The 17,432-nt window shown below is 38.7% G+C and overlaps 1 protein-coding gene across 1 annotated transcript in view; it reads right to left on the bottom strand.

The window, feature by feature from the left end:
• LOC121377488 (adenosine deaminase-like) overlaps window positions 1-15,369 on the bottom strand; it is a 31,273-nt gene extending 15,904 nt beyond the window's left edge. Inside the window, exons 1-4 of the mRNA XM_041505498.1 lie at window positions 15,274-15,369; window positions 8,162-8,223; window positions 6,551-6,673; window positions 1,744-2,000 (exon numbers count right to left, since the gene is read on the bottom strand). Coding sequence (XP_041361432.1) covers window positions 1,744-2,000; window positions 6,551-6,673; window positions 8,162-8,223; window positions 15,274-15,312 — 481 coding nt within the window. The 5' untranslated portion in view covers window positions 15,313-15,369. The remainder of the gene's footprint in view (window positions 1-1,743; window positions 2,001-6,550; window positions 6,674-8,161; window positions 8,224-15,273) is intronic.
• Between the last annotated feature and the right edge of the window lie 2,063 nt (window positions 15,370-17,432).

The following is a 17,432-nucleotide window of genomic DNA, read 5'->3' as shown; positions in this document are numbered from 1 at the left end:
GATGGGAGAAGATTTATTCCGTATGGGCTGATGTCGTGGATTGAGTCCGTCTTGCATAGCAAGGGATGGGAGAAAGATTTATTCCATATGGGCTGATGTCATGGAATGGGTCTGTCTTGCATAGCTAGGGATGGGAGAAAGATTTATTCTGTATGGGCTGATGTCGTGGAATGGGTCTGTCTTGCATAGCTAGGGATGGGATGGGCTGATGTCGTGGAATGGGTCTGTCTTGCATAGCTAGGGATGGGAGAAAGATTTATTCTGCAGGGGCTGATGGGAGAATGGGTATTCTTGCATGGGCTGATGTCGTGGAATGGGTCTGTCTTGCATAGCTAGGGATGGGAGAAAGATTTATTCTGTGGGCTGACATCATAGATGGGCTGACATCATGGAATGGGTCTGTCTTGCATAGCTAGGGATGGGAGAAAGATTTATTCTGTATGGGCTGACATCATGGAATGGGTCTGTCTTGCATAGCTAGGGATGGGAGAAAGATTTATTCTGCATGGTCTGATGTCGTGGAATGGGTCTGTCTTGTAAGCTAGGGATGGGAGAAGATTTATTCTGTATGGGCTGATGTCGTGGAATGGGTCTGTCTTGCATAGCTAGGGATGGGAGAAAGATTTATTCTGCATGGGCTGATGTCATGGAATGGGTCTGTCTTGTATAGCTAGGGATGGGAGAAGATTTATTCTGTATGGGCTGATGTCGTGGAATGGGTCTGTCTTGCATAGCTAGGGATGGGAGAAAGATTTATTCTGCATGGGCTGACATCATAGAATGGGTCTGTCTTGCATAGCTAGGGATGGGAGAAGATTTATTCTGTATGGGCTGATGTCATGGAATGGGTCTGTCTTGCATAGCTAGGGATGGGAGAAAGATTTATTCTGTATGGGCTGATGTCGTGGAATGGGTCTGTCTTGCATAGCTAGGGATGGGAGAAAGATTTATTCTGTATGGGCTGATGTCGTGGAATGGGTCTGTCTTGCATAGCTAGGGATGGGAGAAAGATTTATTCTGTATGGGCTGACATCATAGAATGGGTCTGTCTTGCATAGCTAGGGATGGGAGAAGATTTATTCTGTATGGGCTGACATCATAGAATGGGTCAGTCTTGCATAGCTAGGGATGGGAGAAGATTTATTCTGTATGGGCTGATGTCGTGGAATGAGTCTGTCTTGCATAGCTAGGGATGGGAGAAAGATTTATTCCGTATGGGCTGATGTCGTGGAATGGGTCTGTCTTGCATAGCTAGGGATGGGAGAAAGATTTATTCTGCATGGGCCGCCATAGAATGGGTCTGTCTTGCATAGCTAGGGATGGGAGAAAGATTTATTCTGTATGGGCTGACATCATAGAATGGGTCTGTCTTGCATGGCTAGGGATGGGAGAAGATTTATTCCGTATGGGCTGATGTCGTGGAATGGGTCTGTCTTGCATACATGTAGCTAGGGATGGGAGAAGATTTATTCTGTATGGGCTGATGTCATGGAATGAGTCTGTCTTGCATAGCTAGGGATGGGAGAAGATTTATTCTGTATAGGCTGACGTCATGGAACATGCCTGTCTTGCATAGCTAGGGATGGAAGAAAGATTTATTCTGCATGGGCTGACGTCATGGAATGGGTCTGTCTTGTATAGCTAGGGATGGGAGAAAGATTTATTCTGTATTTTTTTGTACAACTTTGAACCTACTACACAAACTTTTTGTTGTCGACCCTCGAAATACAGTCTCATTATTACCTGAGCTGGATCTAATGCAGGCCAAAATGGATTTCACGGTGATGTTAAAATCCCTCGAGCCTTTCTCCAGGGCCTCGTTAACAGTACACACAACGTCTCGCGGCGAAAAGCTTCCACTTTCCCTTGCATAAGCCGGCTTGTCGAACGTGTTAGCGAGGAGATGCGGAGAATACCGAACCTCGGCGTACACTATACCTTGCCGTGCGCAGTCCTCACAGAACTCATACGCCATTGTGTAGACTGCATCTCTGTCACCACTTTAAAAACAGGAAGAAGGAAGGAAGGAAATGTTTTATTTACCGACACACTCAACAGACTACATGTTTGTTTAAGGAAGGAAGGAAATGTTTTATTTACCGACACACTCAACAGACTACATGTTTGTTTAAGGAAGGAAGGAAATGTTTTATTTAAAGGGATATTCCTGTGTTTGCTGCAATATTTAACGTGTTATCGACTAACAGAGACTTTTTAACGATTGTAATTCCTCCATAAAATATTAGTGGCTGTATACTGAACATGTTTCTGATCGTTCTACTATTTGTACTAGGTTACTTTTCATTTTATTTCCTAAAATATTTTTTTTTCGTACGTACAAAATTATCTGAAGGAAAAATGCAGTTTGGGGTTTTTACAAATATTAAGATGACCAGAAACACATTGAATATACAGACACTGATATTCAAAACCAGAAAATATATTTAATATGTAAGTTAAATCATAGAAATATTTTATTTTTCAGAAACATCTTACAATGCAGCAAACTCTGGAATGTCTCTTTAACGACACACTCAACACATCGGACATGGTTAAGGACCACACAGATATTGAGGGAGGAAACCTGCTGTCGCCACTTCATGGGCTACTCTTTTCGATTAGCAGCAAGGGATCTATAATCAAGATTTCACAAACAACATGTTCCCTGTTGTTGCGTTGGGAATCAGTATGAAGGAAGGAAGTGTTTTATTTAACAACACACTCAACACATTTTATTTACAGATATATGGCGTCAGACATATGGTTAAGGACCACACAGATATTGAGAGAGGAAACCTACTGTTGCCACTTCATGGGCTACTCTTTTTGATTAGCAGCAAGGGATCTTTTATATGCACCATCCCACAGTCTGGGTAGTACATACCATGGCCTTTGATATACATGTAGCAGTCGTGGTGCACTGGCTGGATCGAGAAATAGCCCAATGGGCCCACCGAAGAGGATCGATCCCAGACCGACCTCGCATTGAGCGAACACTTTACTACTGGGCTACGTCCCGCCCCCGGAATCATTGGTTATAATTCGTTTACACCAACCGATCAAATGTTCAATACAGAATTGATATTTTATAAAGTGTAAGTAGAACTTTCAAAGTTTAGTTTGTATACTAGTGACACATTAATCATGTATATACTTTTAAAATAAAATATACTAAAGTAGACAATGAATGTTTTCACTTCTTAATTTTACGTGTTAACATCGACAAATTCAAATAAATATTATTTCGTTTGGAAAGGGTAAAGTTGGGGGGGGGGGGGGTTGTATAACCACATCAAAGATAAAGCATATTGATTTAATAATCATCCGATCCCATACAACCGTAAATAAAATGTGTTGAGTGCGTCGTTAAATAAAACATATCCTATATCCTTCCTTCCATCTGCTGTTGGATGTCTAACATTTGGTAATTTTGACATAAAATCTTAGAGAGGAATCGGGTGCATGTGCAGGGGGAGGGTATTAGAGGTCGAAACCTTTACTTGCCCAAGCTTAAAAAAAAACTGAAATGTATTTTTTTGAGGAGCATGGCCCCATATAAACTTCACTCAACACAGTCTATATCCCCAACCCCGCTGAAATCCCTGCACATGCGCCTTGGAAACCCGCTACATTTTTTTTTTAGCAAGGGATCGTTTATATGTACCATCCCACAGACAGGATATCACATACCATGGTCTTTTATACACCCGCCAATGGGGATTGATCCTAGACTGACCGCGCATTTCCAAAAAACACCTTTTTAGGTCTAAGTAATGAATAAAAATCACATATAGTCTTGAAAAATGTACACAGTACCCTCTTCCTCTACCCCTAGAGTGTTACCTAATTAGTAACACCCCCTTACATGTAACACGTATGCCAACAGCTGGCCACTGTCAAAATTTCAAGGCAAATCCCCCACCCACCGACCTCTGGAAAGGCGTTGTACCATACCTCTATGGATATAAATACGTTTAGGAGATATGAGACGACCCCTCAATCAAGACAGTTAAATATTTTCAAAAATTGTGAAATCTCACGTGAGCTCTTGTTGGGGAATTCTATACTTGTGATTAAGCCAATGAAAACCGAGATCGGTACGAGCCCATCAAAAGTGTCCCACTTTCAAAATACTGGCTTTGTTTTTGACCTGGATAAGCCAGCGTAGTGAAACCAATGCGGAGTGCGGCATCATATATGCACCAAACGTAGTTGGATTTTCTGTTCTATATGCTTAAATAATAAAAATATTCTGGATACTGCCACTTTAATTACTGACTCCTAATGCAGCAAGGGATCTTTTATATGCACTTTCCCACAGACAGGAAAGCACATACCACAGCCTTTGTCCAGTTGTGGTGCACTGGTTAGAACGAGAAAAAAAACAATAAGCTGAAAACATACTTTATATAAATTATATACATGAAAGCAAACACCAACCCCAACATATTTACATCAATTCCATCATCTAAATTGGCGGAACAATTAAAAGTTAACATTTTCTGTGATAATCGATTATTAATCAAAAGAAATGTTTTATTTAACGACGCACCCAACACATTTTATTTACGGTTATATGGCATCAGACATATGGTTATTGACCACACAGATATTGAGAGAGGAAACCTGCTGTCACCACTTCATTGGCTACTCTTTTTGATTAGCAGCAAGGGATCTTTTATATGCACCATCCCACAGACAGGGTAGTACATACCACAGCCTTTGATATACCAGTCATGATGCACTGCCTGGAACGAGAAATAGACCAATGGGCCCCACCGGCGGGGATCGATCCCAGACCGACCACACAGTGAGCGAGCGCTGTACTACTGGGCTACGTCCCAGCCCTATTTTTAATCGATCATAATATCTATAAAGCCAAACCAATCGTGTTTAAAAATAGACAAGAATGACATCATTTCAGCTATGATACTCTACAAAGATCTGTAAACATGAAATTCCAAGACATTCCTAGGAGAAAGCAAGATATTTCAACAGGCATTAAATGAATGCCTTTTTAGCAGGCATTAAAAATTTTAAATTTAAAATAATCCTATAGTGTGTGATAATTAACCAACATACAGGTTAGCACACAAAGTAAAGTTTGTTTCATTTAACGATGCCACTAGAGCACATTGATTTTTTTATCTTATCATCGGCTATTGGACATCAAACATATGGTCATTCTGACACTGTTTTTTAGAGGAAACACCCCCACCCCCCGTCACCACATAGGCTACTCTTTTATGACAGGCAGCAAGGGATCTTTTATTTGCGCTTCCCACAGGCAGGATAGTACAAATCATGGCCTTTGTTTAACCAGTTATGGATCACTGGTCGGTGCAAGTGGTTTACACCTACCCATTGAGCCTTGCGATGCACTCACTCAGGGTTTTGAGTCGGTATCTGGATTAAAAATTCCATGCCTCGACTGGGATCCGAACCCAGTACCTACCAGCCTGTAGACCGATGGCCTAACCACGACGCCACTGAGGCCGGTAGGTTAGCATACAGTGTCCATTACAGGCTTTGTAACCTATACATGTAGGTCATATTGATACATAATTTTATAAAGTTTACAAATCTTTCTCATTGTTATGGCCATAAAATCTTTTAAAAGACACACCAATATGTTTTATTTATTCACATGACTGTTCTTGTACTCATTCTTGCACATCGTGTACAATGTAACATATATACAATGTATGTGTATTTTATATTTGAATAACATGTCATCTATTGAATAGTTTTGATGACAGAAAGAACAGTCTCCTGTAAAATTCCCATAACCACCTATAGTTCGTCCCATGCAACCTCCATGAACAATTATTTTTTAAAAACATAATTTGAGTTTGAGTTGATGTATGATAAAAAGTGAAAGTGTTTTGAAAATAACAACAAAAAACCCCACTATTTTTGTGTACAATTTAAAAAACAATCGGCTCAGAAATAAATAACTTGTAGTACAATATCATATTAAGAAAACAGTGCTCCCCATGGAAAGAACTATAGTAGGGACACTTACAGTCTGTTTTGTTTTGACTACATAAAGTTCTTTGTTTAATGACACCACTAGAGTACACAGATTAATTAATGATGAGCTATTGGATGTCAAACACTTCGTAATTCTGACACATACATATGTAGTCATCATTGTTCCTAATGCAGCAAGGGATCTTTTATATGCACATTCCCACAGACAGGACAGCACATACCACGGCCTTTGACTAACTGTGGAGCACTGGTTGGAATGAGAAAAAATCCAATCAGTTGAATGGATCAATTGAGCACTCAATAGACTGTCTGTCTGTCTCTCTCTCTCTGTCTCTCTCTCTCTCTCTCTCTCTCTCTCCCCCCCCCCCCACCCCAAATAGCCCTACTTTAAAATGACTTCAGGTGTAGCCAGATATACAAAACAAATTGCTCCCTCACCGACCTCCCAAGTGATAAACCCTGTCCAGGAAGCATAATTAAAAGAAAAAATAGAGAAAAGTATTACTTTGGTGCGAAGGGTTGATCTTCTTCAAGGGAGGTAATAATTATGACTTACGCAAAAACTGGTGCGAAGATGTGAAAACTTGCCAGCAGGGTATCCAGGGATGCGCCATAACTAATGACAATTTCCTTGTTCAGTCCATCTACAGTGCTCGCAGGAAGCTTGATGCCACGTTTTCTGGAAACGGGAAAAGAAATCGGTGATGCCTGTATGTGTATAACGCCGTCTCAGCAAATTCTAAACTACAAAGTTCTGTTTGGTGCTTAAAGAAATGAAAGAAATTTATGTTTTCTTTAACGATGCACTCAACACATTTTGTCTCTAATTATATGGTGTCGGACATATGGTTAAGGACAACAGAGATAATGAGATAGGAAACCCGCTACCAACACGTTATAATGCGCTAGTCTTTTCGATTTGCAGCATGAGATCTTTTATAAAAGTTTGTTTTGTTTAACAACACCACTGGAGCACATTGATTAATTAATCATCGGCTACATAATATAGCGTTATTGGGGGTGGGTGATGGTCCAAACATTATGTAGCGCTACTGGGGGTGGGTGATGGTCCAAACATTATGTAGCGCTACCGGGGGTGGGTGATGGTCCAAACATTATGTAGCGTTACCGGGGGTGGGTGATGGTCCAAACATAATGTAGTGTTACCGGGGGTGGGTGGTGGTCCAAACATAATGTAGCATTACCGGGGGTGGGTGATGGTCCAAACATAATGTAGCATTACCGGGGGTGGGTGATGGTCCAAACATTATGTAGCATTACCGGGGGTGGGTGATGGTCCAAACATAATGTAGCATTACTGGGAGTGGGTGATGGTCCAAACATTATGTAGCATTACTGGGAGTGGGTGATGGTCCAAACATTATGTAGCATTACTGGGAGTGGGTGATGGTCCAAACATTATGTAGCATTACTGGGAGTGGGTGATGGTCCAAACATTATGTAGCATTACCGGGGGTGGGTGATGGTCCAAACATAATGTAGCATTACTGGGGGTGGGTGGATGATGGTCCAAACATAATGTAGCATTACTGGGGGTGGGTGGATGATGGTCCAAACATAACGTAGCATTACTGGGGGTGGGTGGATGATGGTCCAAACATTATGTAGCATTACTGGGGGTGGGTGGGTGATGGTCCAAACATAATGTAGCATTACTGGGGGTGGGTGGATGATGGTCCAAACATAATGTAGCATTACTGGGGGTGGGTGGATGATGGTCCAAACATAATTTAGCATTACTGGGGGTGGGGGTGGGGGGGGGGGGGGGGGGTGGGGGTGGATGATGGTCCAAACATAATGTAGCATTACTGGGGTGGGTAGATGATTGTCCAAACATTATGTAGCATTACTGGATGTGGGTGAGTGATGGTCCAAACATTATCTAGTGTTATTACAAAACAAGAATGTTAAAATTACATTACACCATTGTATGACTTGTTTCTGTTGTGTAATATTTTGGGGTATATGGTATAGGGCTAAGAAGCATTACAGGGGGAGGGAGAATGCCTAAATTTGACAAAATTAGCATCACACAATATTTGAATGTCCCCTATTGGGGTTTGAACATTGTACATCCAGCCTTAACCCAGATGGTCTAACCACTTCACCACTGAGACCAGAGTGGTATATGTATACTTAGTCTTACTGGCCAATATCCAAGATTGTCTGTGTTCTGACAGCTCCATCCAAATGAACATGCAACTCCACCTGAAAATAAACCAATAAACGTATGGCTTACAAAAGTAGCACGGGCGAGATGTAGCCCAGTGGAGATGCACTCGATCCGCATCGGTGGGGCTCATTGGGCTAATTTTCGTTCCAGCCAGTGCACCACGACTGGCATATTAAAGGTAGATCGAAGGGATGTAGAAAGTGTGGTGCTTTCTTCGTCCGAATATTATTAAATACCCTATATATTATTATAGCTGGTATTTAGGGGTGCAACGATATGATCAAAACCGTATTGCGATATATTGCGATACGACAAACCGTATTGCAGTATGTATTGCGATATATATCTGATATTTATGGATTTGTTTAATGAAGGCAGAAGCGAAACAAATCTAATTGTCTAAATTTAACATAATGAAATAAATAATAAATGAAAGGAATAAAATGTATGAATTTTAATTACCATATATATATATATATATACGTACGAGTATTCAGTACTGTGTCCAGAAAGTTAATAACAGATATGACCGTTGGGACGTTTGACAGCTTGAGATAACACCAGGGAACATTTTTGTACTTTACTAGGACCTACCTTTAATTACCAGTAGGTTTCTCCCACGTTAGTCCAGACAAAAATCGTGAAAATCCCTCCAAACCAACATTACAATGACAAATATTCCACATACTAGACGGTCACCTATATCGAGGGGCGGGACGTAGCCCAGTGGTAAAGCGTTCGCTTGCTACGCGGTCAGTCTAGGATCAATCCCGTCGGTGGACCCATTGATCTATTTCTCGTTCCAGCCAGTGCTCCACAACTGGTGTAACAAAGGCCGTGGTATGTACTACCCTGTCTGTGGGATGGTGCATATAAAAGACTCCTTGCGGCTAATCGAAAAGAGTAGCCCATGAAGTGGCGACAGCGGTTTTCCTCTCTCAACATCTGTGTGATCCTTAACCATGTCCGACGCCATATAACCGTAAATACAATGTGTTGAGTGCGTCGTTAAATAAAACATTTCCTTCCTTCCTATATATCACCGGCTTCGGAGGCGTCGTGGTTAGGCCACGATTGGAAGCCAGTTTGGAAAATTATACATTATTGTGATAAGACTTCGGAATTTGTTGACTTTTTGATTTTAAGATAGCACATAACATTATATTCACATATTCCAACTTATTTAAATACGGTAAAGTAGCATCTAGCCAATATCCTGTTTGTTTTAAACAAGAAGAAGATATGTGTCATTTATTGTTGTATTGTGATGAACTTTATGATTTAATTTCTATTTTTCATGAAATATGTATTTATATGTTTAAGGATAATGGTTTTTCTTTAGAATTGTTAAAACAAATTATTGCTTTTTGGGTGTTACTTCAAAATACAAAATTGCTCAAATGAATTCATCAATGCTTTGCTCTCAATATATAGAGTATCAGTTTTCAAGAGACGTTTAATAGCGGAATCAAGGGGTGTAAATATTAATATTGTTAAGTTTTTTAAGCATTATCTGCATCAGTACTTCTTACTACTTTTAAATCAATATCGCTTTAAAAATAGATTTTCTGCATTTATTAATAAATATATTAAAAATAATATTTTTCTTGATCTAAATAATGATGAATTAGTTTTTAAATACCCACTTGAAAACTAATATTTATATTTAGTATTTTTCTTTAAAATGTCATATTATCTTATAAGATCAATATCCCTCAATTTTCTTTTAATGTTTGCGTGTGTTTGTGTGAATGTGTGTGAGTTCGTGATAAATGTGTGAGTGGCTCTATGTGAGAGTATGTGCGTGGATATGTGTGAATCTTTTTATTATTTTTATTTGTAAATTTTATGTATATGTGCAATATTGAGTTTCACAAATAAAAAGATAAAAAAAGGCCATCGGTCTACAGGCTGGTAAGTACTGGGTTCGGATCCTAGTCGAGGCATGGGATTTTTAATCCAGATACCGACACCACACCCTGAGTGAGTGCTTCGCAAGGCTCAATGGTGTAAACCACTTGCACCGACCAGTGTTCCATAACTGGTTCAACAAAGGCCATGGTTTGTGCTATCCTGCCTGTGGGAAGCACAAATAAAAGATTCCTTGCTGCCTGTCGTAAAAGAGTAGCCTATGTGGCGACAGCGGGTTTCCTCTAAAAACAGTGACCATATGTTTGACGTCCAATAGCCGATGATAAGATACAAAAATCAATGTGTTCTAGTGGCGTCGTTAAATAAAACAAACTTTACTTTACTTTTCCTTCCTAAATTATATCTCCCAGGCTAAAAATTATGTACTTTTTCGCCTGCTGCCAGTTCATGTCATCGCTAAGTTTAAAGTCGCCGCGTAAACAGACGAGTGCTATGCATGGTTATTTGCACACTTTCTGTTTGTTTGTCAAATAAGATACAAGAAAACAATAACGTGTAAATATCGCGATACACAAAACTGTACCGCGGTTCGTATCGAGCTGATGAAACATCGTGATATACCGGTATACCGGTTTATCGTTGCAGCACTACTGGTATTCAAAACTTGTGGCACCATGTTTCAATTGTTTTTCAACCACAATAGTGCAACAAATGGACACAAATCAAAAATGTATAACCTACTGTACTTATTAAATTCCGATTAACAAACTAAATCTTCTAACGACAACATAAAATATTTGCCTGCCATTTTAAATTTGCCAAATAGAGGGAAGCAATTCGCCCTGCACATGAAGAAAAAGTATTGACTTAATGTGTGACCTGCACTATATCAAAGGCTGTGGTATGTGCTATCCTGTCTGTGGGATGGTGCATATAAAAGATCCCTTGCTATTAATGGAAAAATGTAGCGGGTTTCTTCTATAAGACTATATGTCAGAATTACTAAATGTTTAACATCCAATACCAGGGTTGAAAATTAACATGAAAACCATGGTCACAAGCAGGGCTAGTTGAAGAAAAAATCTTACTGGCCCTTCTCAAATTCAACTAGCCCTCCAGTTATCACACTGGAATTTAACTGCACATCCAAAATCAAAACTAGAGTGGGGTTTTGTTGTTGTTGTATAATATCCATGTGCTCACCGTATATAGTCCATTTGTGTTAATGAAAACCGATGCATTGGCATTTAACTTCATAACGAATAAAGTTAAAATTCATATAAAAACATGTTATTAAGTTTTAAACCCATACCAACTCAAAAAAAAAAAAAATTGAAAAAGAAATCCAGTATAAATAAACATGTTTCTTTACAAAGTACCATTAATTTATACATATTAAAACTCATTTTTAATACAGGGTAAAAGATAACGCAGTACAAAGGGATTAAAGGTAGAACTACGCGTACTTTAGTACACTAGTCTGGGAGTGGCAGTCCTCTTCGTGGTGATGCAAGAGGTATGGAATAAACTTTGTGGCGATTCAAGAGGGGTGAAATCCCCAGCAAATGATTTCCTCAGGAGTGGCTGTTCTCCTATAGACGAGGCACTAGACAGAGATCCATGGAATCATTCGCTGTTCTGCCAAATGACCATTCGACTGCTTTGTACAGAGATACGGCCCTGATCATGCATTACGATTGTGTCATTCGGATTACCTTGGATGTTCCATCAATTGCCTTAAAACCTGTATCAGAAAACAAAGAGTTAACCTATGCAGTTTGATGGTAATTTGTAAAGAATTTTTGTTTTAATTTACACTGCACTTTTACACACAATAAAACATTAGACGGTAGGGTTTAATATGTTTTTATATGAATTTTATCTTTATTCATTATGTTGGTGCTGTCAACATGTTCTGTGTCTTCTGTGTCTTGTCATATTTGATTCAGTATCAGTGTGTTTCTTTTTTAACTAGTGCCATACTCGTCAGATGCTAAAATCGATGGTCGCCCAACACACTACCTTTGTAAAATTCTTAGTTGCCCTTAGCCAATAAAGGTCGCCACGGGCGACTGCTAATTTTCAACCCTGCAATACTTGGTGATTAATTAAACATTTAAATCATGAAAGTGTCCACGGTCCCTATTCAAGGGAGATAACTCTCACAATAACAATAACTGCCACTGGTGATTCCCATAAACCGGCGTTCTCATTATGCGATTAGTCGCATGCTATTTGTCATAGCAACTCGAAATGTGTGTGTTGGAAGACGTTATGTCATAAGATTTGATGACCTCAAACAAAGCTCATTAGTTTAAAAATATTTTGCGAGAATTGTAAGTGCCTACAAATTTCCACTGCAATAAAGAAAACATGAATGTAGACAATTTACTGATGGCATCATGTAACAAAACAATTACTAATCACTATTGGACAATAATAGGTTTTATGGACCCATGAAATCCGGACATTTTCACATGTTTATAATTAAGCAAATGAAAAAAAAACATGGAAGTGACAAAACTAAACAGTTGTACCTTAATGTGATTTGATTGGGTGAGAGATTACGATTTGTCGTGAGAAACAGACATGTTCTAATCAGTACGATTCCGATGCGACTTGTCATATAAGACTAAAGTCATTGCGATTTAGGTGTTCTCACAGTATGGTTTCAGTGTGTGTGAGTCCGGTCCGGGAGCTCGAGGCTCACAAACATCATGTAGGACTCTCTAGCTTGGCTAGCATATGAGCCTGTATGGCTCGTAAAACATTATTTGTACAAATTACATTGATTCTTCGAAATGACACAGTCAACATATATCTCAAAATTCTGGGTAACCAGTCTTGAATAGCAATCTTTTCCATGGTTTTATGCAAAATATTTAGTGTGTCTTCTGTTTTACTGGAGACACATGACAGGGCTTGCTGCATTGGAGGCGGGCTCTAAAGATTTGCAAACAGGTAGTCCTTATGACACTTAATTTTTTTTAATCAAAATCGCACACTGGGTTTGATCGCATGCGACAAGTCGGTACGACTAATTGCATAATGAGAACGTATTATAATGTATTATAGGGCAGTGACCCCAGTATTCGACCAGTACCTAGTATTCCACCAGTGTATTTAATTAATTACTATACTCGTTTAAACTGAATAGCATAAAGATTTTTCCAAAGTATTTTGAACATACGCGACAGGGTGAACATTCTTTCTTCTGAAAACGCAATGGCAGACGATAACTATGTGAATGAACGTATAAGTATATATTCATCGACTATAGTGATAATATGAACGTCGGACATTTTTATAGCATGCTATTACACCATCCAACATTCCGTGAACATTTGCAATACCGGTATTTTAATCCTTTTGAAATCTTTAAAAAAAAAATTATTTATGATCAAACAGAGCTGGCAATGCACATATGTGACCTCAATCTTTATAATTTCGATCACGTGGCCACGAGGTCAAATAATGACATATGATAGAGAGGGTTGCCCCAGCATTCGACCAATAGAAAAGCTTGAGGATACATTCCCAAAATAAACTCCCAAGAACCACAAATGCACTACTTTTATGTCTTTTGGTGCTGTTTGTCAGAACTTACACAATTATATTTCATTTATTTTCAGTCTAATATCATTATCTGTGAATTGAGATAGGACCAAAGAGACTGTTCATCAGAAAGTATGTGTGTGTGTGTGTGTGTGTGTGTGTGTGTTTGTGTGTGTGTGTGTGCATGTGTGAATGTAAAAGCATGAATATGTGTTAAAGTTGTTAAAATCAACAGTTTTGGGATTTAGTTGTTTGATATATGTTGCATTTACCATAAAATAAACTTAAATTTTTTGTTTTATTAGTTAATTAGAAAGTAAAAGGAAGGAAGGAAATGTTTTTATTTAACGACGCACTCAACATATTTTAATTACGGTTATATGGCGTCAGACATATGATTAAGGACCACACAGATATTGAGAGAGGAAACCCGCTGTCGCGACTTCGTGGGCTACTCTTTCCGATTAGCAGCAAGGGATCTTTATATGCACCATCCCACAGACAGGATAGCACATACCACGGTCTTTGATATACCAGTCGTGGTGCACTGGTAGTGACGAGAAATAGCCAAATGGGCCCACCGAAGGGGATCGATCCCAGACTGACCGCATCAAGTGGTAGAATATTACTGGGTCATCTGGTCGAATACTACATATCCTCGAAGGATTGTGAAGCGTCCTATTAACGGAAAAATGGCTATATCGCACACACATTGTAATCACACGATCAATTTGATTATTTGATCTATTACCGTATTCAATTAACTACAAATATCAATTAATAAAATGTTTATAACCTTACAAGTGTATTCCGTCAATAGATAAAACACATGCCACAGTCGAATGTGTACATTCCAAGGCCTGGATCAGAAAGCGTCTTATAGGTAAGTGGGCTTCCACAATTCGTTTTTGTTGAAAGAATACGTACGTCACGTGACCTGACCCAAAGATGAAAGCAGACGTGACAGCGACAGGATTCTTTCGCCGTGACAGCGACAGGATTCTTTCGCTGTTGACAAGTGCTGATAGCATATGATTTTAATCGATGCACCTATTTAAAATAACGATCGTATATAATGCATTTTTATTAAAAATAACTTTTTACCTGTTTTTTCCTTATTTTGTGTTTCTTTATCGGTAGCAAGTACTTCCTGGTTCTGAATTATTGTGTTGTCAAAATTCACACCCGCAGATTCGTAATAAACAAGCCGTACATAAAATAGGACACGTCTTGACTTGCTACTTAGGACGCCTTTCGATCTTTGGCGATAATGTTCATTGCAGCACTCAAACCTACTCTAGTCGGCGTTTACTGCATGAACAAAACTTGAGTCTATTTTATGAATATATCCGAACGTTCCAACATTCAGTTCATTCAGGCTTAGGTTTAGGGTTAGTAATAGTATTAACATGCATGCTGGAACGTTCGTAGTTCATCAAGATTAACTTTGGCTACAAGTGCAAGCACTACCAAAGTGCTTGCACTTGTAGCCAAAGTTAATCTTGATGAACTAGAACGTTCGAAGTCTTTCCCTTTCTTTCTTAAGTGGTCGAATTGGCCAGGGGCGTTGCCCAAATTATTATTGCACGAGTCGGAATGGTCTTTTATACTAAAATACGATTCACTGAGTATGTACCAAATTGATATAAACAGCCTACCTTAACAGGAAAACGTTTAGCCACATCTTTTCTGTTCATTTTTGTTTTCTTGCAACTGCAATCAAAACCGAAACTACAGCGTCTGCTGGTTGCATAGTACCAGAGTATTTACGGAGTAAAAGCAGCTGTGGGTGTGATTGGTAGTAATATGTGACATTGATTATTTGTGCAAATACTATTATCCATTGACAATAAATAAATACACTTTTATTTGTTATACAGTTGTTATGCAGTATATAGGCCTACCAGAGGTTGAAACTAATGTGGGGTACCCCCAAAAATAGAACTGGAATTTTCAGCAAAAATGACGGTTGCTATTAAAAATATTAATCAAATTTCTTAAATGATACGTGACCCCCCATTTTCTTGCATGTAGATTAGATGTGAGGTGCCACATTTTCTATTGCTGTACTTCCTGGATGTGTTGAAACGCTTCTTATATCAGTTTTATTAGTAAACGTTAACATTATCGGCAATAGGAATTGATTTAGTCTATTAGAACCTGCTAGCTCTGTCTGTGTTTGTGTGTTACTTCCTTCTTGTCTGTCAAAGTACCCCAGTAAAACTTAAAGGTGCTTCATCCGTTGCCTTAGGGTAAATAAATTTAAAATAAATAAATAAATAAATAAATAATATGTAGGACAATATATAGATGTTGACCGACAGGTTGATAAACGTGCGTGTGACGTCACAGATATCGCGCATTGGGTATATTTTGCACACATTGTCTGACAATGTTTCTTTGAATGAATGAATGAATGAATGAATGTTTAACGACACCCCAGCAAGAAATATACATCGGCTAAGGGGTGTCAAACTATGATAAAGGCAAAATTAAAGTGATGAGCAACATTAATAACACTATTTTAATATTTGGAAGAAGCCCAAACTGGATTTTGTCTTCAAATAATTCCGTACATACGAAAAATAACATTTTAGGATATAAAAAGAAATTTAACCTAGTACAAATATTAGAACGTTCAGAAGCACGTTTAATATACAGCCACTAATATCAGGCAGGGATGCAGGATTTCTGAAGGGGGGGGGGGGGTCCAAATGCGAAAACTCATCTCTCATTTTACACAGCTCGCCTCTTGCAGCTGAACACATCATGCTCGAATTTACAAAGGGGGGGGGGTCCGGACCCCTGACCCCCCCCCCCAATTGATCCGTCACTGCATATTTTATGTGATATGTAATTACAATCGTTAAAAAGTCTCTGTTAGTCGATAATATCTTAAAAATTGCAGCAAACTCAAGAATGTCCCTTTAAGGGTGTCATATGAGTTAGATTTTGCCTCGAGCGCTTCGGCTTACAAGTTGCGCAGTAATTCTAATCTAGAAAACTTTAATATTCAGAAACATCTTCTCATCTTCTCTAAAATTTGTACAAAACTTTATACACGTATAACATGATTTTTTTTTTCTTCAATAAATAAATAAATAAATAAAATAAAAATTAAATTAAAAATTATGATCTAGATTTCATTCATTTAAATGGTTAATTTAGTTTCGTCCCTTTATTCATATGAGGTGGGGATGGCGACCAATATGGGGGGGGGGGGGGGCACAGTATGTATGTATGTATGATTTTATAAAATCATATACAGTTAAAACAACAAAACATGCATTCAGGTATTTTATACATAATATTATTATTCCAGGAAAATCTTTATTTGTAAACCAAAAATCTCAATTCCGAAATAGTTATAATATCAAAAATATAAATAATCACATCAAGCATAATACACAAAAACAACAACATTGAAGTAAACTAATGATAATATTTTGATTGGGGGGTGGTGCAACCCATACTATGTATGTATGTATTTTTATATTTTGAATATCTCTATTGTATGTATGTCGGGTTTTAACTTATACATACATATATTCAATGACGCACTGGCACAGGGGATATTAAAATCCTGTATTGCCTTCATAAATTTCCTCATGCCGTTACCGAGACTGTGGCACCCAACAGCCCGCAATTGTTGGGCCGGAACGCTACCAATCAGACCAACTACGTTCCACAAAAATAGAACCATCGTTAGTCGACCATATTCGTACCGGTCCAACAACCACATGGTTCTAAGGCCACATGGCTTGGCAACGTTTGACTTACATGCAGATGTGGACAGACCTGGCACTGGCTATAAATG

The sequence above is a fragment of the Gigantopelta aegis genome, chromosome 7 (assembly GCF_016097555.1).
Source record: "Gigantopelta aegis isolate Gae_Host chromosome 7, Gae_host_genome, whole genome shotgun sequence".
NCBI lineage: Eukaryota > Metazoa > Mollusca > Gastropoda > Neomphalida > Peltospiridae > Gigantopelta > Gigantopelta aegis.
This window is presented reverse-complemented; position numbering and strand designations above follow the sequence as displayed.